Source organism: Manihot esculenta, chromosome 1 (assembly GCF_001659605.2).
Source record: "Manihot esculenta cultivar AM560-2 chromosome 1, M.esculenta_v8, whole genome shotgun sequence".
Classification (NCBI taxonomy): Eukaryota; Viridiplantae; Streptophyta; class Magnoliopsida; order Malpighiales; family Euphorbiaceae; genus Manihot; species Manihot esculenta.
In genome coordinates, this window is record NC_035161.2 from 4360807 (window position 1) to 4383579 (window position 22773).

General features: G+C 30.0%; 1 protein-coding gene across 3 annotated transcripts; it reads left to right on the forward strand.

The window, feature by feature from the left end:
* The first annotated feature begins 8961 nt into the window (after window positions 1-8961).
* On the forward strand, window positions 8962-22653 carry LOC110626109 (acetolactate synthase small subunit 2, chloroplastic). Of its 3 annotated transcripts, none has more exons than XR_006349968.1 (13): window positions 8962-9314; window positions 9549-9762; window positions 10038-10121; window positions 10220-10288; window positions 11195-11278; window positions 11376-11525; window positions 14137-14223; window positions 14552-14656; window positions 14776-14898; window positions 15295-15447; window positions 15852-15917; window positions 22096-22275; window positions 22588-22653. XR_006349968.1 is itself a non-coding variant. In XM_021771858.2 (12 exons), the coding sequence occupies exons 1-12, from the start codon at window positions 9046-9048 to the stop codon at window positions 22177-22179; spliced, it is 1488 nt and encodes a 495-aa protein (XP_021627550.1). In that variant the 5' UTR covers window positions 8962-9045; the 3' UTR covers window positions 22180-22411. The 3 variants fall into 3 exon arrangements, 1 of the variants encoding a protein (XP_021627550.1); XR_006349967.1 differs by lacking the exon at window positions 22588-22653 and adding an exon at window positions 22427-22565; XM_021771858.2 differs by lacking the exon at window positions 22588-22653 and having other exon boundaries at window positions 22096-22411.
* Window positions 22654-22773: the final 120 nt, after the last annotated feature.

A 22773-nucleotide genomic window follows, 5' to 3' on the forward strand; every position in this document is an offset into this window, starting at 1 on the left:
TTTTTATTTTTAAATCATTGGAACTCAGAAAAAAAAATCATTGAAAAGGTAGATCCGGGTTTATTCTGATCTGGAAGTGGAAAAAGCGGGCGGCGGTTTCTTACTTGACAGTTGATCAGTTTGACTTTGAGATTTTGGCTTTTGATCGTTTCCAAAACAATTGATCATTGACCATGAACAAGGGGTCACGGACCGATGCCAAAATTCTTCAAGTACGTTAAAGCGCATGTTATTAAATTTAAAGTGATTCTCTACAAAAATAAATAAAGAGTACACTACAATTTATTCTCTTTAATTTAATAAAATATAACTTTTCATCTCTCTATTTTAAAAAATCATCAATTTAGTCGTTGTGATTTTTAAAAATTATGCCATTGATCATTTTCGTTAAATTTTTAATTAAATCACCGTTAATCTTAATTAAAAGACTAACTGATTCAATAGAGGAGTACGACACAAGTAGCAACATTCCGACTATTCAAGAGTATAAGAAGCTTTAGAGCTAGGAAAATCCAGCTCCTGGGTCATGGGACTTATAGCTTGGCAGTCCATTGGGTGAATTTTTTTTTTTCCTTTCAGTTTCGAGTGTCTTCTTGGATAGTTATAGCTGCACATAGGCACAAGATGTATCTTGTGGAAGGAGGGGGGCAGCAGTCCCCTGAACATAATCCTTTCAGGTTTGATGGTCGGTGCAGGTGAATCGGAGAAAGCTGCTTTGACTATTAGAGCTACGACTGCAGCCTTTCCAACATCTTGTTCCCTTATAAAAGAAGGGAAATGGGCATTCAAAGAGCCACCAAGCAGCAGATCTGTAACAAGTTTCGCTAGAAGAAGCAGTGGGTTTTGCGGCAGCAGTGGAAAGAGCTTTAGCAAGAATTGCAGGTACAGAAACTGGAGCTGCTACACTAGTTTTTTTCGGGAGACCCATAAGAGTGCTACAAAAGCATGTAAGAGCACCAACAACTTCTATCGCATAAGTTACTACTTCTTTCGTTGAAACTCCAGAATTTATAAATTGAAGATTAACGGTGACTTAACTGAAAATCTAATGGAAGGACTAATGGCATAGTTTTAAAATTTACAGTGATTAAATTGATAATTTTTTAAAATAGAGGGACAAAATATTATATTTCACTAAATTAGAGGGACTAAATTACAGTTTATCCATAAATAAATGAAAGGTAATGTCGGCTCAAAAATAATTATAATTTTATGAATTTAAATTTATTATAATTATAATAATTTTATAAATTAGAAGAAAAAATATATTTTACAGCCCCGGGAGGAAGAGGACAATCAATGGCCCAGGCGAGGAAGAGATTCTGGGCAAGGTAAACCACTTGTCGGCAGAAACTGAGGACTAGTTCTTCGAGGAAGAAGACTTGAGAAAAGAAAGAAAATTAGAGATTTTTTTAAGTGTTGATGAGAAGAATTAACTTAGTCCAGTTTATTTGCAAAAAAAATTATTTATATTTGAAAAATATTTTCATATAAAATATTTTTTATAAAAAATATTTTTTAATATTTATTATTTAATTTTAATTTAAAAATAAAATATGAATAAACTTATATATAATAAGATTATCAAGGTATAGAATTTTTTTTAACAAAAAATTTCTTTTATTAATTTTCATGAGTATCTAAATTATAAAAAAATATTTTTTAAAACAAATAAAATTTTAATATTTTTATTATAATTTTTTTCTTTTAGTATCACAGCTAAATATATGATAAATTTAATAAAATAATTTATTTATTAACATATAATTAATAGAAAAAAATTACTTTTTAGTCACTGAGATTTAACGTAATTAACACTTTTTATCCCTCTATTTGGCGACCCAACACTTAAGTCCCTCACTTTCTCTTTTGTCCAAATTTATAGTCCTTCCGTCTAAAATAGTCGTTTGAGACACGTGAATTGATAAAATTGGCTCTCACTAAAAGTCTCGCTATTTTAAAATCACGAAACCCAAACCCAATGCCTCTTTACTGTAGATTTTTTTTCTTTTTCTTCTGTAGATTTTTTTTTTTTCTTCTTCTTCATCATAACTCCTACCGTCTCTGCAACTCTCAAATATTACTTCAGGGAGAAAAAAGATAGAAAAGAGAAAAAAAAAAAAAAAGGAAAGTCAATAATGTCAAAAAGAAATAGAGAAAATATAAAGGAGAAAAAATGAAAAAGAAAAAAAAATCAACAATGTCAAAAGAAAATAGAGAAAATATGTGGGAGAAAAAAGATGAGAGAGAGAAAAAAAAAGGAGAATTAACAATAGATAAAAGGAAATGGAGAAGATATGAAAGAGAAAAAGATAGGAATTTCGTATTGAGAAGATGGTATTTTTGGAAAAAATTATCACCTCTCATCTTTGACTCTTTGATCAAACGGTTATTTTGGATGGAAGGACTACGAATTTGAACGGAAGAGAAAGTGAGGGATTTAAGTGTTGGATCGTCAAAATAGAGAGACAAAAATGTTAATTATGTTAAATCTCATAGATTAAAAAATAATTTTTCCTAATTAATAGGCCATGTCTCATACCGGTAACATCAAGAAATGATATAGATTTATATAACTGGTTGAAAGAGTATTAGATAATTTAGGTGAATTATTTTGGATAAATAGAAAATAGATTTAAAAATTATGTAAATAAAAAGGAAGTGTGATTAGTCTTCCGTTTAAATTTAAAAAATTAATTAAATTAAATAAATTTAAAATTTTAATTTGATTTTAATTTTAAAATTTTTAGAGATTTCAATTTAATTTGATTTTAATTAAAAAAAATAAAATAAAAATTGAATCGATTAATTAGTAATACTATATCGATTTGATAATATATAAATCCTTATTAAGATTCAAATATTTTAATTAAACTTTAAAATACTAAAAATAATGTGTAAAATAAAAAGCCAACTAAAAGATATTTGTGATAAAAAATATTAATTATACTGAGAAATATGCACCGAAAAGTTAAATCAAACTATTTTTGATATTTCAAATATCTGTATAGTTTTAATATATTTTTAGATAATATTATTGACTTTCAAATTAATTAATTAATTATATAATAAAATAAAACTAAAAGTAAAATTAAGTAGGATTTAATTACATATAAATTGAAATTGACATAAAATTATTGTTTAAAAGAATTATGATTTTAATTTAATTAATTAAATAAAAATTTAATTAAAATTATCTAAAATTTATATAGTATGTTGGTTAATATTTTGAACTATAATTATAATTTATTTATTTAATTAATTAAATAAATAAATAAATATTGTTACACTGAAACTTTAGATTTCAATATAAAAAAATATTTTAGGAGAGTTAATTTGAAAAAGCTTTTTGAAAGTTTTCAGAATTAGAAGATGTAGAAAATTAACACTTAAAATCTTTTTAAACCCTTATATTGTAAGTTTTTTCTATGGTAATTGTATATACAATTTCATAAATATATTTTATGAAAAATGAATTTTTAATTAGTATTAATTAATTAAATCAAGTTAGTAAAATTCATATACTCTAATGCTTCATATTAATTGTTTCTGTGTATAGTTACACTTTGTAGAATTAATTTAGTTTTATTTTTATTTTTATTTGCTTATATTTACATTTAAAATTACTTTTTAATTAAATAATAATTAAATTATAAATATTTTGAGGCTTAATATTTGATTATTATGAATGTGATACTCTTCTTATGACTATTACTTGTAATGATTTTGTAAAGTTGTGAATTTCACTCATCACTTAGTTTAAAGTACCTTTTTATTTTTTAAATTTTAGAATATTTTTATTTTACTTGAAAATATGTTAATTTCTTTTTTAATATAAATTTTATTAATAAAATAAAAACTTTTAAAAAAATTACTATATAGTCTTTTTATTGTATAGAAACTCACCAGTTAGTCTCTAGATTTTAAATTACATTAAAACTCCTAAAGTTTTAAAAAAATCTAATAATTAGTCCCTTAGTTAATTTTAGCAGTTAAATATTATGAAAAGCTTATAATATCCTCAATATAAAAGAATTACATACTCTTTTCATATAATAATTTTTGTCTATTTTTTCTTTTTTTAAATGCCTCAAAATTATTATTCATTTTTCTTTTTTACTCTATAATAATATATAAATTGCCTATTATAACCTTATTTAATTTTACTTTATTTTTAAATAATCTCTCAAAACATCTTTTATTATTTAATAAAATTTAATATTTTTAAGAGGTATATAATTGAAAAGTTTAAAAAAAATTATCTTTATTAAAATGTATGAAAAAACAAAATAGACAAAAATTATGAGACGGATAGATATTTTTACAAGACTGATAGATCAATAAATAGTGAGTTTTTTCATATTAAATAGTAAAACACTTAGCGATTAAAACTAATAGAATGACTAATTAGTAAATTTTTAAAAATCTTAGAGATATTTTAATGTATTTTTTAAAATTGAACGTTGAACTAAAAAGTTCTGTTATAATATAGAGACTAAATAAAAAAAACTTTAAAAACTTAACATAGTAGGTATTTTCTAAAACTATGGCTAATAGATTATTCTATACACTCAACCTAAGATCTAATTTGACAAGGACTTTTATCACAGTCAGTTTGGTTAGATATCGTTAAGAATTTTAAAATTATGTCTAGTTGATGGGCTAAAACTGATTAATTTTAATCAATATCGTTTGGTTATACGATATAATAAAAATAATAGACAAATAAGTATCAAATAGTCAAGAATGTATATTTATAATAAAAAAAATTTAATATGTAAAATTATAAAAATATTTTAAAAAATAATTAAAATATAAAATTGACTCTATAAACGGTGGAATTTTCGCTCAAACTTTGTGATATGCCTGCGGTCCTTGCCACACTTTTAAATGTTATGCGTCTCGAAATTATTTTTCCAAAAAATTATCGTGGGTCTTTATCAGATGTCGATGGTATAAATTAAATTTAATTCAAGTCTATTTTAAAATTTAAAATTAATCGTTCCGTATCCCGCTGTGTTTGATTGTATTTAAAATTTATATTTTATAAGAGTTATATTTAAATTAAAATTTGACGGAGATTTCAGATAAGAAATTTAAGTTTTGGCCCATCGAGTATTTGGGCTTTCAGGATTAATAAACCATAGAAGAATCTTTCATGAACCTAGAATTCTTGCCATACTTGGATCATATACTAAATTAAAAAAGTCCTGATGCATCCTAGATAACAGCACCATATGCTGACTTTTCCAAATGAACTAAACAGAAGTGACCTTGCACTAACTTCTCTCATGAGCTTTGATGAGTTTGGATCTTAGAGTATTAAGTAGTTTGATGAGTAAAATCTTCATGCTTAAATCAACTATGGGTTTGAAGATGTGATAAGTGAAAATAGTTAATGATGAAATAACATGCGTATCTTAAAATTGCTCATATCCCTAACAAAATCGACTGAACTAAATAATATATGATATCTAAATTTAATATTATAGAATCTAAATTTAAAACACTTTTAAAATTTATTTATATAGAATTTAAATTTGAAATACTTTTAAAATTGATTTATAAACATATCATCTTTGTTAGCTAAATGGAAGACCTTAATCTCTTTTAACCCATCAACTAGAGAAGTCTCTATAAAGAAATTTGCATCTTGAAGTGTTCGAGAATAAAGAATGAGCATTCGGCTGGTTCGGTTTAAAATCAAATTGAATCGAATAAATTGAAAACTAAAATTTTAGTATTTGCAAAAACTAAATCAAATTGATTTTAGATAAAAATTGAATTAAACCGAACCGATTTGATTAAATTCAATTTGATTTCATTTAATCGGTTGAATTTTTAATATGCTTTTTATTTTTTACACCTTATTTTTAATATTCTAAAATTTAATTGAAATATTTCAATTTTAATTATTATATAATCTTTTTATATTATAAAAAAATATTATTATTACGAATCAGTTAGATTTAATTTTTTTAATTATTTTATAATTAAAATTAAACTAAATTAAAATAATTAAAAATTTTAAAATTAAAAATCAAATCAAACCAAAATAAATACATTATCCTAACTTAAATTTTTATAATTATAAGTTATTTATAAGAATTTTAAACAAATTATATCATAATTCATTTATTATTTTTATATAATAATTTTTTAATAAAAAATAAGTTTTTATTTATTATTTTTATATAATGATTTTTTAATAAAAATAAGTTTTTAATAATTTCTTATATATTTACATTTGAATGTTCAATATATAATAAAATTAAGATATACTGTTTCCATTATAAATATGTTTTTGTTTTGATTTAACTAAAATATTTGTAAAATTAAAACACAAAAATCAATATTATTTAACATATATTTTGTTAAACGGTTTTGAAATATTATAAATTTTCATTAATTAACTCTTATTATTAACCTAACGCACTAATTAATATTAAAATAAAATAGAAATAACATGTTATTAATTAATTTGTAGCAACTCACCTTTTTCTTTACATGCATCCAAATAAATCTATTATCTCAATTTTTAATCTCATTTAAAAAAAAATTGATAAAAAATTAATTAAAAATAAAATTTTAATATACAAAATTATAAATATATCTAAAAAAATAATTAAAATATAAAATTGATCCATAAATATTGAAATTTTCATATTAAATTTTATGATAAATTTACGACTCTCGTCACACTTTTAAAATTCGTATACATTTCGAAATTCTCTTTTCAAAAGTTTATCGTGAATCTCTATTAGACGTCGATAATAAAAGATAGACTCGGTTCAAATCTAACGTAAAATTCAAGCTCTTTGTCATTTTTAAAACTAAATATTATTCTAATAGGGATTTACTCAATACTCAACGTGCGAAAGAGTTTAATGCATACTAATGACTAAGGAGTTGTTGTGTAATGGAGAGGCTGCCAAAATATTCTCCCTGCAAAAGCAAAGCTTCTTGCAAGAGGTTGGGACGTGAAAACTGTCTGTTTTGTGGGGGCACCAAGGTTATTAGCCATGTTTGTTTTGCTTGTCCCTAAGCTAAAAATTGCTGGCATATTGAGCAGGTGAGCTTCGACTTGGATCATGACTAACTTGCCGCTATTTTCATTGAGTTCATGTCCAAATGGCTTGCAGAAGGTGGCGTGTTGAGTATTATCATGTGGCAGTTGGGTTTCTCCAGAAATCGTAGGCTTTGGAAGTAATTTCTAGTGCCCACCATTGCTTGAAGGATTGGTGCGACGCCAACGCTTTGAGGATTAGTTCGAATTCTCCTGCTCATGAGCGAATCAAGCACGCTCAAATGTAATCTATGCAGCCAGGTTCTCATTGGAGAATAGATCAGGCTTTGACACAGTTGTTCATCACTCATAAAGCAGCTATTCAGTAAATTTAATTTAAAATTAAATCGATTAAAATAAATTAAAAATTAAAATGTAGTATTTATAAAAATTAAATTAAATTATATTAATTTTCAAAAACATTTATAATACTAAAAATTAAAAATTTTAAAAATGATATTTTAAACGTTGCTGCATTGCAATTTTTATTTTTATTTTCTTCCTTTTGTTGGTAAGTATCAGTTAACATAAAAAATTATATATAGAAAATAATTAAATCAATTTATTCACTTATTTAAAATTTATTATTAATATTTAATAATTTATTAATTTTTTTATAAAATTTTATATTATTTTAAAAAATAAAAAATAATTAAATCATATTATTAAAAAATAAAATAAATAATCTACTGAGATGAAAGTAAAACTACTTAACATAGTACTTACATCAATAATGAAGGAAATCCATAAATCTAAACATACTCAAATATTCGACATAATAAGTATTTGATCGATTTAGTTTAAAATAAAATTGAATTGAATAAATTAAAAATTAAAATTTTAGTATTTATAAAAATCAAACTAAATTGATTTTGATAAGAAATCAAATCGAATCGAAACGGCTTAATTCAATTCGATTTTATCGATTTAAATTTTTAATATTTTTTTTTAAATTTTATTTTTTTATTTTAAAATTTAATTAAAATATTTAAAATTTAATATGATCTAACCTCTCAATATTATTATTAAAAATAATATACTATTATTATTAATCAGATCGATTCGATTTTTTTAATTTTTTTATTAAATTCAAATCGAATCGAAATAATTAAAAATTTTAAAATTAAAAATTAAATCGAATCAAATCGAAATGAATAAAAAATTAAATTAAAATTTTAAATTAATTTAATTCAATCAATTTTTTTAATTTAAATTAAATACAAAATAATCATACTTTAGCCCGATAAAATTCTTACAAAGCATGGGATCAAATAGAGTCAAATCCTAGTAAGAACAATAATATATTCATTTGGAAAAAAAAAAAAGAGCACACGTTTTTTCTTTGTCATAAATTATGAGAGAGACAATTAAAGAAGAGAAATAGGGCTTGGCTTAGTAGGTGAGAAGAAATGTATTGTAAACGTGGAGTATTGGCTGGTGAGCCTTTGCAAAGCTGTAAAGCCAAGTCACCATTATCATATATGGGAAAATTACTTTTAAACCTCATAAATATATTAAAATTACTCTTAATTTTAAACTTTATAATTTAATTTTTATATTTTCATTTCGTTAAATTAAAATTAATACATATTTCTCTCAATTTTTAAATCTAATAATTTATTTCTTATATTTTGAGTGCGGTAATTCGAAAATGCATTCATTAAAAAAATAATTTTTTTAATTTGATAAAATTAAAATATATTAATCAAATAATTGATTTTTAAAAAATCTGGAATGTATGTTTTAATTTTAAATAATATAATGATTATATAATATCATTATTTTTAAAAATAAATAAATTAAATAGTTTTTTTTGAAAGGAAATAAATTAAATAGTTAATTCTATTAATTCCTTTTTAATTAAATGGATACACTCACAAATCACACGTCACCAAATAGAGCTATTATACGAGAAACGGTCTCATTTTGGCTTTCTGCATCCCCTCCATTTTCAGAGCTCAGTTTCCTCCTTCTCTGTTATGGCGGCTGTATCTCCAGCTTGTTCCACAATGATTCACTACCTAGATCGCTCTCCTTCTCGTTCTCGTTCTTGTGCTTCGAACTCTTCTCTTCGTGTATGCTTCTCAAGTACAAAACCTGCTTCTTTAACATTCTCTAAACCCACCTCTGACCACTATCAGCATCCAAGGAAACTCACTGTCTCTGCTACAGCGGCTGATAATCGTAGCAACATCTCTAACACTTCTTTGTCCGCTAATGGCCCTGCTCCTTCTCTGCCCATTTCAAAGTATGTGAAGCTTTTTGATTTTTACATTTTGTCTCAAATGTTTCTGAAAGATTACTTTTGTGTTCATTAATCAAACGCGAATTTCAAAATGAAGACTGATTAAATCAATTTTAGTCATAAAATCAGCTAAACCGAAGTTTTTTGTGATACACAAATTCCCAGTTAACTTTTTTTTTTTTTTTTAAATGAGTTTTGTTGTCGGTCTGGTTAGTTTGATGTGCTTTATAACTTCAGGGTGAGGAGGCATACAATCTCTGTGTTTGTGGGGGATGAAAGTGGGATGATTAATCGGATTGCTGGGGTCTTTGCGAGGAGGGGGTATAACATTGAGTCCCTTGCTGTTGGTTTAAACAAGGACAAGGCACTCTTCACCATAGTTGTCTCTGGAACTGACAGGGTGCTACAACAAGTTGTAGAGCAACTTCAGAAATTAGTCAATGTTTTGAAGGTTTCAATATCATCCTGAACTCTCGATTCCAAAATTTTGTCTTTTAAGTCATGAAGGGATTTTGTACTATTTTAAGAGTTTTTTCTTCATTAATTTACAATTTTCAGTATTTACTATTTAGATTTCCTTTAATTCTTTTGGACCAGTTGAATCACGGATTCTAAGATTCTACTTTGATGTGTAAAAAATTGGGGATTTTCAGTTGGTGCCTTATTTTAGCCTTTGTGCTAGTCAATTCCATATTCCCCATTCTTACTTTTGAATGTGATACCTAGGTGGAGGATCTCTCAAGTGAGCCACAGGTAGAACGTGAGCTAATGCTAATAAAAGTGAATGCAGATCCTAAATACCGTGCTGAGGTAATAATGTGGTCATTAAGCATCAATATCCTTCATGAGTTCAAAATGAATCGTGCACTAACTCTGGTTACGTATTGTTTTCTTGACTTAATCTTCAGATCATGTGGTTGGTGGACATTTTCAGAGCAAAAATTGTGGATATCTCAGAGCACTCTTTAACAATTGAGGTGAAGATATTTTGAACTTTAATCTGGTGGATGAAAAAGTTAAGCAGAAAAAGATTGAACCATTAAGGTTTAATGCCCTGCTTGAGTCATTGAGACAAGTGAAAGGAATTGGGAACTCCTTGTTTGCAGAATTACAAACATTTAAAATGTATATGCAAACAAATGAATTTTGCTTATAAATATACAATGTACTTCTTATGTACTACAGTAGTTTTATCTTAATTCATGTGGTTTGGGCTATGAAAGAGTATACTTTTTGTTGTTTTCCAATTTTTATATGCCTTAAAGAGTTTCAATCAACAATGCTATGGAAATTGCTAATGTTTCTACATATACTTACGAAAAAACTTGAATGCATTTTCTTATTAACTTCATTCGTTCAAACTTTCTTATGTCTCTTATCAGTTTACAACTTGATCCTGTTGGTATGTATTTGTTTGTTGCAGTTTCTAAATTAATAAGGAACTTAGTACAGTGCTCTGGGTTTAATGGTTTGGAATAATATATAATGGGAGCTTCCCCATTTTCATTCCTGTGTCCATTATTTTGTAGACTATCATGCTAGGATCAATTACTTATTTATTTCATTGGCTGCACTTGCATGAAGATCCTTGGAGAATATATTGTCCTGCTGAAGAATCAACAAGGTTGGGGGAATTTAGTAACTACAAATATATGTGAAATTAGCATTCTTGAATGTATGGGGTGATCAAGTTGCTAACATTTGGGATTTGGCTGACTTGGGACGATATATGAGAAATAGATTCATACTATATTCTTGTTAACTTCAGAAGAGACTAGTGTGTTTTTGTTGATTGAAATTCAATTATTTTGTCAAGTTCAATTGTCTGTGTGAAATGTACAAAATTCCTAAAGAACAAGTTACATATTATGTGTTTGGTTTAGGTAACTGGAGATCCAGGGAAGATCGTTGCCGTCCAGAGAAACCTAAGCAAGTTTGGAATCAAAGAAATTGCAAGAACTGGAAAGGTCGTGTTTTTGTTTTTCTTTTCATTAGTTGTAGTCATGTCGGTTTTTGCCCAAATACAAGTTTGGTGCTAATATCCATACCTATTGGTTTTAATAGATTGCATTGAGAAGGGAAAAAATGGGTGAATGTGCTCCCTTTTGGCGATTTTCAGCTGCTTCATATCCTGATCTTGGAGAAGCAAGGCTGGATGATGCTCTTTTGGGGACTAAAAGCAAAGCAGTCATTGGTGAAGATACATCTGCAGGGGTATGCACTTCTTTAAGCTATCAACTCTTGTTTTCTTCTAGAAGATTTTGTATGTTCTTTTCACTTTTTTATGAGCATGAGCAACATTGTGTTGGATGTTAACATTTAGTTTTTTCCACATAAATAGTGGCAAGTGTTTGACCAAGGGTTTTGAATATTTGAACTTGACTTTACATCTTGCATTTGCATAATAAACTTTGGAATGGCAATGCGTTCAGGGAGGGAATGATTTCATTATCTCATCCTTGCATTGTTAGGAAACTGGGGTGGGGACATAAAAAATTGGGCAGATAGCATGGGTAGGAATCTCCATTTTATTTTATTTTATTTTTTTATAATTTTATAAATTATTGAAATCATATTTTATATGTTATTATTAAATCCTTTATGCATTGGTATTATATTTTAAATATCACTAGCTAATATTTAATGAAGAAAGAATAATACTAAGTAATAGATGTTAAATTGACCAATAACACCTATAAATAAATGGTATATCTTCAAAGAAAAACAAGTATACATATTTATGTGGGCTAAAGATTTAATGTGAAAATATACCTTAGCAAAATCATGAGCTGAGATCTAGTGAGCCTTTGGATGGGTGCCACCACTATGTGGATTTGAATATAGGAGTGGCTTGTTTGACCTCTAGGGTGTTCAAGATGACCCTTAGGAGTGAGTAGCGCTAGTGACTACTTTTGGAGCTGAAATGATATTTTCTGAATGGGTTGGAAGTGATTTATAAGACAAGCACTGGTCAAGGAACCAAATAGGGCTTCCCTACTCAACACTCTGATACTTAAGCTAGTGGCATGGTTTCAAGGTGAATAAATAAGAGAGATGAAGTAAATGCTGGGAGTCTATGAGTCTCAAGATATTTTTGTACTTGGTATCTTCTGAGGTTTATGTAGAGTGTGTTTATTTATGGAAAACAATTTTTTTTTTTAAAATTTGCAATTTCTAAGAAAGTTCTGGTTTTCATCTCCTATTAAAAAATAGAAAAACATAGACGTGTTCGCCTATCAATGACACAAAAATTATTATCTAATTCAAAACTTTCATAATTAAAAATAAATAATTAAAACTTATATTTAAAAACTTAGTTATTTTACTTTTAAAATTTTTTACTTATATTTAAAAGCTTAGTTATTTTACTTTTAAAATTTTTTATCATGTATTATTCATTTATTTTATAATAATATAATTATTGAATAAATATTTTTAAATAACTATTTAACTTTAGTTATAAAATGTTTTAGTAAAAGTTTTGTTATAGAATATTTATAATGGAAAGTAGTTAGAAAATACAACTTTTATTATAAAGGAAACATAGTGGAAACAACTTAGAAGCTTTTTTCAAATCTTAGCTAAATTTTGTAAAACTAAAAAACTAGTTTCTAGTTCTTCATGTGGAAAATTGATACATAGGAATATGAAACTCTGTTTTTCAATTTTTTAGAAAATTATTTTATAAAACTACTCTATTTTTCTATAAGCGAATATGTCATAATATCTCTTGTCCAAAAGAGAGCCGCTTGGTGTTTTGTCATAGCAAGTGGATAAGTTGAAGGCGTCATTAGATAGGGACATGCATTACACGAGACCTTTCTCTGCTATAGACATAAATTGGTAGTTGTCCATTTTATACTCTAAAGATGTCAGTGACGGGTATCAATTAACTAGGGATCCATGCCTCGTGGTTGTAGTTGTACTAATTCCTTTGTCCGACAAGTAGTTCCTAGTTATGTGCTCAATTGGGTACTAAGTGCTCAATTGGGTACTAAATGCTCCAAGTCGGCTTCAGGAGACAAGGGCCGTAAGGCACTCTTGTAGTAGCCATAGGACACTCATTTGAAGGGCTTAAGGCACCTAGTGGAGTTGGCAATGCTTCATTTGGGTGGTTATAGATGCATTGGGCTTGGACTAACCTTTCAAAGGCCCAAGTGGAGCTTTGCAATCATGGATGACCTCTTACCCTTTGGTGTCGAGGCCATGTTCATAGACTTAAGTGTCTTAGGCACGTAGTGAGCTTAGGAGAGATGCTTATTCCCTCCTCGTATCAATAGGGCAACCTAAATTTACCCATCCAAATTTCAAATTGGATTGGGGTGGTGTTGACAGAGCCCAATTGGGTGGGATGGAAATAATTGCATTCTCTAAGCTGGTTTCATTACCTTATACTAATTATATTTAATATCTTGTTATGTAGTAATTTGAAATGAGTTTTAACGTGATTTAACAATTGCATGGATGTTTATCTACCTTTTGGTCTATATGTTTATTGGCTTATTGTGCACTGTTCACCATGGCAACCAAGGGTTTGCTAATTAATTAAGTTGTACAATTATATCTTGTCAAAGATATATTGTGTTTGTGGCAGATGTTGTTTCCTTGTGCTATTGTAAATTTGTAATGGGTTATATACTTTATTTTTATATTTTAGTCATGTTCATTTAAGAACTTTAATCTGATGTACATCCAAATACAAAAATTCAGTATGATCTCTGGTCTATTTTATGGTTAAATGCACTTCCTACATTCATTCACATATTTGCTTCATTGTTATGATTATATTAATAAATTATGTGTTTTTTCTTCTCTGTCAATCTAGGGGGACGTTTATCCAGTGGAGCCATCTGATAGCTTTACAGTCACTCAAGTTCTTGATGCTCATTGGGGAGTTCTCAATGAAGATGATGTAAGCTTATTTCTATATAGAACTTCTGTTTGACAAAACTCTTCTTATTTTAAGGCTTTTTATTCCGAGTGGAAGGGACAGCGGGGCAGCCAGTGATTTAAGGTTGGAGTTTGTGACGTAATGTGATGCTAAATCCTAGAGATATTTTTTTTCTTTTTTTTTTTGTGGTTGCATATTTATGCCAACTGTTGGTGGGTTCAACTGCACAAACTTTTTTCTATCTTTATGAAATTTTAATCCAGTGGGACATAGATGGTGCTGGGGCATTAGTGCTTACATTTACATTAGATTAATATGTGGTATGTATTCACTTGGTTAAATATTCCAGACAACTGGACTTCGATCTCACACTCTATCCATGCTGGTGAATGACTCTCCTGGAGTTCTTAACGTAGTTACAGGAGTATTTGCTCGAAGGGGTTATAACATTCAGGTGTGTTCAGAGCTTTTCATCTTTCCTCTCTCTCTCTCTCTCTCTCTCTCTCTCTCAACTCCACCAATAACAATATTAAAAAAAAGCTCAACCTGCTCTGTTATTTTCACTTGCATCAGAGTTTGGCTGTTGGCCATGCAGAAACTGAGGGCCTCTCCCGAATAACAACTGTCGTTCCTGGTACAGATGAATCAATAAGCAAGTTGGTGCAGCAACTTTATAAGCTAATAGAACTTCATGAGGTGGGAAAAACCCTAAGAAGAATGATTTATCATGGTAGACGTTATATAATGTTGATAGGAACTCATTAACTCTGTTGCATATTCTAATGGATATTAAATTCTCTTGTTTTCATTGTGTTGTCTGTGACTAATGAATGAAAAGCTTGTGAAAGAAAAATCTTGTATTAACAATCATAATGCCAAAAGTTTTACTATTCAAGCAGAAAACCTCATCGAAATACTCTTGAAAATTTTTCCTGTTCTTGCTTTTCTGAATCACATTGTTCGATCAAATGGTTTATTTTCTTCAGATGTTAGGAAGCATATAATGGTTTCAAATTTCAATACAAGGGTGTCTCTATTTGTTAGTGTTTATGTTGAAGCTGTCAAGTGTGTAACATATGGTTAATCTTTCAGGTTAAGGATCTTACTCACTTGCCATTTGCTGAACGTGAATTGATGTTGATAAAGATTGCTGTGAATGCTGCTGCTAGACGAGATGTACTTGACATCGCCAGCATTTTTAGGGCAAGAGCAGTTGATGTATCTGACCACACAATAACCCTTGAGGTGGGCAACCTTCACCTATTTTTGTTTTTGATGGTAGCTGATAAGATTCTTGGTGGTTACGATGTTGTCTTAAAACTGGATTGGTTTATTGATGGGTTTGATGGGTCAAAAATAATTCAAAAAATTTTTGAAGTCAAATTTTAGTGAGTTTAAGGTGAAAAAGCTCAAAATAAAAAAATGAATTGGACTGGACTGAACAGGTCAGTGGCCTGAGTTCTGGTTGAACTGGTCCAATCTGGTTTTTTCAAAACACTGATTTTGACTCCTCCATTTGTTGCCTCCACTTCTTTTGAATTGCCATGGTTGTGGGAGGATATTTTCTTGTATGTTTAAATCCCAATCTCATTGCTTTCTTGGATTATTCTCTATCCCAAGCTGATTAATTTGCTTTCAATGCCTTCCAGCTTACAGGAGATTTGGACAAGATGGTTGCACTGCAGAGGTTGTTGGAACCTTATGGCATTTGTGAGGTTTGTTTCATAAATCTTAGATCTTTCATGGGGAATTTCAAAGTATTCTCAGATGCTTGATCTGTTGTTTTTGGCCTAGCCAATCATAATCTCTTAGCAGCCGTGATAAGTTTCACCAAGACCACTAAGTAACTTGGGACACTGTCCAGTTCTGGGCTGTGGCTTGGAAGTACTTGAGCTGCACCACTGGGTCCCAGTTTCCAACGTGTCTGTTGGTGCTAATCTGAGCTGGAGGCTATTATTGGTTCCAGTTCTTATTTTGGTTTAGGATTAGGGCTAATTAGGTTTCATATCAGCTCAAACTACATGCTGGAAAAAAAAAGAGTTGTATTATTTAAGCTTAAGAAAAAATTAAATTGTATCATCTTAAATAACATTCTTTTAACACAAAGATAATGTATTTGAAGAATGTATAATTATTCATTAAAATATAATGCACAAAAATTAGGCTTTTTAAGAAAGGGTTAAAATCCAATTGTGCCGCAAACTTATATAAATATATATAAAAAAAAAAAAAAGCAATGGTTGTATGATGGTTGCTTAGTTGCTCCTCCAGCTCTCGACTCTCTACACCATGCGCTGTGTGTTAAATTTTTGAAGTATGCTATGATATTATAATACTATGATATTGCTTCTCTCTCTCTCTCTCTTTTTTTTTGAAAGTCATTATCATTCTATTTAAGTAATATATTTATTGATTATATACCATATTTGTCTAAAAGAAAAGAAATATTAGTATGTCAGTTAGGTCCTGTTCTTGGTTATTTAATTTTTTTTTTTTTTTTTAATTTGATTTGTGAGTCTCACTTTATTTAGGCATGTGCCTGCACATTGTTTCTAGGCCTCAGGACCCTTTAATGCCTTGTGTGCTTTGTGCTTTAATAACTCTTAATAGATTTCTAGTGTGGGATTCCCAATATTTTTTAAATGGCTAAATACATTCTTATACTATATACAATTTGGGATTAACGCATGGAACTCTTGAATAAAATGGAGATCTATTGAATGCTTGAACTTATAAAATTATAATAATTAAACACAAATTAATTATATTATCAATTCTTGGTTTAATGAAAAATATCTGATCTGTATTTTGTACTGTATATTGAAATAAGTCTACAATATACAGGATACCTATTTATAGAGTATCTAGGACCTATAGACTAATAAAAAATTCAGTTTCAACAAAGGATTTAGAAACTGTCTTCTGTTTCTTGGTCTTCTAGCTAATAAGGGAATCTCCTAAGAAAATATAAAATCCAGTAACAAATTGCCTAGAAAAGAAACAAGTGGCTCAATCTGCATCACAATAAGCTGAAAGATTTGACAAGTTGGTTGTGGCAGAAAAATATAATCCCTTAGTTGGATAAGTCTTGAGATATCTTAAGACAAGACAGGCGGCATGCCAATGGGGCTTTTTAGGACTTGACATAAACTTACTGAGATAATGAATCGCAAAGCTAATTTCAGGCCTAGTAATATTAATGTATAGCAATTTGCCAACTAGTTGCATATATTTATTAGGCTCATGAAGTAAATCACCAGTAGAAGGATCAAGATTCAAACCTTTGGGTAGTGGAGTAGAAGCATTCTTAGCATGTAACATTCCGGTATCACTTAAAACGTCAGACAAACTTCCTCTGACTGATAAGAGTACCAGAAGCAGATCTGGCGATTTCTAATCCAAGAAAATATTTCAAATGTCCAACATCTTTAATAGTAAATTTGCAATGTAAAGCACATTTAGTCTAATCAATGACAAACAAAATTGCTAGCTATGATCACATCATCTACATAGATAAGCATAATAGTAAATGTACCATTGTCATCCCGTGTGAAAAGGCAATTATCATGTATTGATTGAACAAAGCCCAAGGACTAGAGGAAGGACGTGAACTCCAAGTTCCATTGCCGAGAAGCCTGTCTTAGACTATAAAGTGACCGTTTTAATAAGCAAACTTGTCCTGGACTAGCTTTAGAATAACCTGCAGGAGGCTGCATGTGTACTTTTTCTTCCAGGAAGAAGAAAACCATGTAAAAAGGCATTACTAATGTCAAACTGAAAGATAGGCCAATTTTTAGAAGTAGTTAAGGCAATAAAAATTTGAATGGTAACAACTTTGGCTACAGGAGAAAAACGATCTTTAAAATCTGATCCCTCTACTTGATTATACCCCTTAGCCACTAAATGGGTTTTATATCTGTCAACTTCCCCATTGGGCTTAGTCTTAACCTTGTATACCCATTTGGAATCAATGGCCTTTTTAACTTTTGGAAGATCGGTAAGTATCTAGGTTCCATTCTTTTCAAGAGCTAAAAGCTCATGATGCATGGCTTCGACCCAATTAGGATTGCTTGAAGCTTGAGTGAAAGTGCAAGATTCATGAATGTGAGAAATTGTGTTAAGATAAGTTTGATGTGAAGATGTAAAGTGAACAGATAAATCAAAGTTAGAAGTAGTGGATAAATGATTCACAATAAAGTCTTGCATTCAAGATGGTTTATTGTGAATTCTAGTGCTCTTTCTTAAAGGGAGAGTAGGAGAAATGACCTGTTCCTGTGAATGTGATTGAGTAACACAATCAGATTGTGTTGGAGCCTGAAAATTAGAGAAAGAACTTGATGATGCACAATCAGATTGTGTTGGAGCCTGAAAATTAGAGAAAGAACTTGATGCATCATCAGGCAAATTGACAGGAAGGATCAGATTGTGTTGGAGCCTGAAAATTAGAGAAAGAACTTGATGCATTATCATGCAAATTGATAGGAAGGATTTGAAACAGAAGGCTCCTGAGAAGGATGATGTTGGAAAGGGAAAACAGATTCATGAAAAAGAATATCTCTACTGATAAAGATTTTTTTTGTGTCTAAGTTTTGTAATCTATATCCCTTATGAGTAGTGGAGTATCCAAGGAGAATACATTTGGTAGATCTAGGATCAAATTTATCTTTTTGAGGGTTGTGATTAATGGCAAAGCATAGGCAACCAATGGTTCTTAGGTGATCATAATTGGATGGTTTATGAAACAAGGCTTCAAAGGGAGTTAACCAACCTAAAGTTTTGACTGGTATTCTGTTAATGATGTAGGTAGCGGCCATTATACACTCAGACCAATAAGTTTTGGAAATTGAGCTTGGAATTAGATGTCGTAACTATGTTGAGAAGATGCTTATGTTTAATTTCTGTTGTGCTGTTTTGTTAGGGTGTACAAAGGCAAGTAGTTTGATGGACAATGCCGTGCGAAGAAAACAAAGAAGCTCGCCTTTTATTAAGAAATTCTCCTCAATTGTTGGATCTTATATTTTTTATTTTTGCTCCAAATTGTGTATTGACATATTGAATGATGTCAAAACATAATATGTCTGATCTTTAAACTAAGCATATAGGTCCAAGTTGCTCTAGTTTGTCATCAATAATGGTTAAAAAAAAATCTAGCACCAGTGACAGATTGAATAGAAAATGATCTCTATAAATCCATATGCACCGGGATTACCCTTGTGAAAGGGCAATCTAGACATTTTAGTTAGAGGACGTAAGGCACATGTGTGATTAGTGTCAATAAACTGCTTAAATACAGGTATATGGGATATTTTATGACAAGAAAAGTGTCCTAATCTAGCATGAAGAATAGAGAAAGGAATTTTTATTATGAAATTTGCAAAAAATGTAGTTTCTTTATACATTTTTAAAACTCTGCAACTTTTATAGTGAGATTGAAGCAACTTTATTACAAACAGAGTCAACAAAGGACTGAATATTGGAAATAGAAAAACTATTATTGTCTAGAATATATAATCCACTTATTATTTGGTCAACAACTATAATGGACATATTCTTTTGGTCCTGAAAGAAGCAACATGATAAATAAAACTGTACTGTCAAGTTGGTATGTTTAAGCAATTTAGACAAAGATTCATATTAAAATAAGGAACAAGGAGAACATCAATTAATTTCATATGTGTGTGCAAAGCAACATTTTCAATGTGTGAGACCTGCGGAAGAGCCATTTGGCAAATGCACTGTTACTGGTGTAGATGCAAAACATATAGATATCATATGATGCTTATATGGTGTGACATAATCTAATGCACCAGTATCAATGATCCATATCTGTGTTCCGGTTACCATAGCACAAGAAGCAAAAACTAAAGAAATTTTATGATTGAAGGAGCTGAAGTTATTACCAGAATAATTGGTTGGATTGTAAGAGTAGGCTAAATGCGAATTAACTGTATTTATTATAGCAACCGCTTTACCTTTGACCAGCCTTCTCATTTCCTGCCGTAGTAGTTCGAGCTTTGTATTAACTTCATCTATTTTGCTTAATTCGGTGATAACGATCGATTCAGCACCTGCCAGTGGTGTTTCTAGGATTGATTCTACATTGTGATCTTCAGCGTGTGAGATGTGAACTGTGTACCTCGGTTTGAATGCTCCTGGATTGGTGAATTGTTTGTTCTTGTTCTTAAACCATTATGGATAGCCGATCAATTTGAAGCATTCAGCTCGTGTATGTCCATCTAAATTGTAGTATTCACAGTGGCCCTTCCTCGCTTCATAGTTCCTATAATCTCGCCTGTTGCCTTAAGATCGAACAACTAAAGCAGCTACCTCAGTGTACTGTGAGGTTGGATGGACTTCCTTTTGAGACTCTACATAGCATTACTTGACTACGAACTTGATTAAAACTATCATTGAGCCCCATCAGAAATTGCATCAGATGATCTGCATTGTGGATTTCTGCTTCTCTGATCTGCAATTGCATGGAGATATCGGCACAATGTTGGCCAATTCGTCTCACAGCTGCTTCAATTTGCCGTAATATGTCGTCACAGAGAGATTATCTTGGGAGATCGACGCTATTCTTCCCTTGATTTTGATAGATCATCGGTCTATTGCTTTCGTCGTATCGTTTTTCCTAATTCGACTTAGAGATCTCGAGCAGTGGTGGCATAGAGGAAACTTTCGACAATGTCCTTCGAAATAGAATTGAGGATCCATAATGTCACCGTATAGTTGCATCGCCTCCATCTGTCATAATCTTCAGATCCGTCCTCAGGAGTTTCCCTTCCACAAACGCGAGTTTGTTCTTCGCACCGAGAGTGATTTTCATCGCTCAATTCCATTCTCTGTAATTAATTTTGTTTAATTGAACAGAGACGAGAACCATCGCCGGGTTATCTGAATTTTGCAGCGCCAAGGTATCGTCCATGATTGTTTTGGAGATCGTCGGAACCAAATGGCTCTGTGACTGGCCCTGTGACCTAGCAGAGCTGCTCTCTGGCATTTCTCATTGTGAGGAAATATTTCGGGAGGGAGAAGAGAAGAAGCTAGGTAAATGGCTGTGGTACCATCTTGGTAAGTCTACAATATACAAGATACCTATTTATAGAGTGTCTAGGACCTATAGACTACTAATCAAATATACTAGAACCTATTAGAATATTCTTTAATACACTAGAATACTATATACTAACATCAATAATTTGTTAGAAAAAAAAGTAAAAAGTAATGCTGATTGCACTTTAAGTTTGCTGAATATATTTTAAATTTTTATAAATTGCCAAAGTTATGTGAGAGTAACTCTATAATTTTATGAAAATTTAGAGTACATTCCACAAAACTTAGCGCACAGTAAGTAATAAGTGGGACCATTTTTTACCTTTTTAGTGAAAAATTATCAATGATGAGACTAATTTGTGTTAAGTTGTTATAATTTTTTTTTCTTTTTTAAATCTAGGTATTAAATAAATTTTAATTTTAGTTCAGGTGTCTTGTGGATACATGTCAAATAATACAAGAGTGTAAATACAGATTTCGCCTTTTTTAAAGTGGTAAGTGATCATACCAGAGTGCGATTCTCTTGATGGTTCAAGAGAAGGGACTAAGACTGGCCCTTTGTGCCAGATTGGAATTTTGAGCTCTGGTTTGTCCGGTTTGATCCCAGTTCTTACCATAGTCAGGTCTAACTGCAATGAATAAGTTGTAGATGTTTTGTTTTTGATAACCAAAACCAATGCCATAGATTATTGGGTAGCATTTTTCACCTTCGTCCAACAAGAGCAATGAGCAGCAATTTTGCATTGTTCTTATCTGAGCGCTCTATGCATTTCTGGAACTACATTAACAGTGATTCATTGCCTCTGAAATTTTTATGACGTTTCAAATCTTCTTTAGGTGGCAAGAACAGGGCGAATAGCACTGGTGCGAGAGTCAGGTGTGGATTCCAAATACCTCCGGGGCTATTCTTTTCCTATATGATGTGATGATGACAGGACTTGGTACGGCTTGTGTTGCACTGCTGATGCAATTTCTGAGAGGTTGCACATACAAAAGACAATGGCAAAGACAGACCAGGTATAATTAGAAGCAGTTTGTGAATTTGGGTGGTGAGTCTCTGTTATTATTAGGTTTCAGTTTTGCCCTATTTTTTTTGGCTTTCTTCTTCCTTCTCCTGCTCCTTTCAAATTATGTTAATTCCTTTTTCTCATTGATGATGAATTTACAGAAGTTAGCTGGAGTTTGCAAACATCTTTGTAAAAGAATGTGTTTATAGTATTTTTTGTTTCAAACCATTTGAAGAGCTGCATCTAAATCTGGCTCTTCCTTTTAGTTGAAAGCCTCATCGAACCTTCACTTGTTCTTCAGCAGTTTCACCTTTTATTGCAGAAATTATTAGGGAGAAAAAGAACAAAATGGACAGACTACTATCAGGTTCTTGTATTTTTTTTTTTTTAAATAATTACTTTGCTATTGGAATTCATAACTCTAATTAAAATATTTTTATATTCTATACAATCAAAACCTTTAGTTATTATAACAAATAAAATGTTAAAACTTGTATTAGTCATGGTG

Coding starts and splice junctions, on each gene's coding strand:
- LOC110626109 (XM_021771858.2), top strand. CDS start 9,046: ATGGCGGCTGTATCTCCAGCTTGTTCCACAATGATTCACTACCTAGAT. Junction 14,899..15,294: donor AGCTAATAGAACTTCATGAG/GTGGGAAAAACC, acceptor TTAATCTTTCAG/GTTAAGGATCTTACTCACTT. Junction 15,918..22,095: donor AACCTTATGGCATTTGTGAG/GTTTGTTTCATA, acceptor AATCTTCTTTAG/GTGGCAAGAACAGGGCGAAT.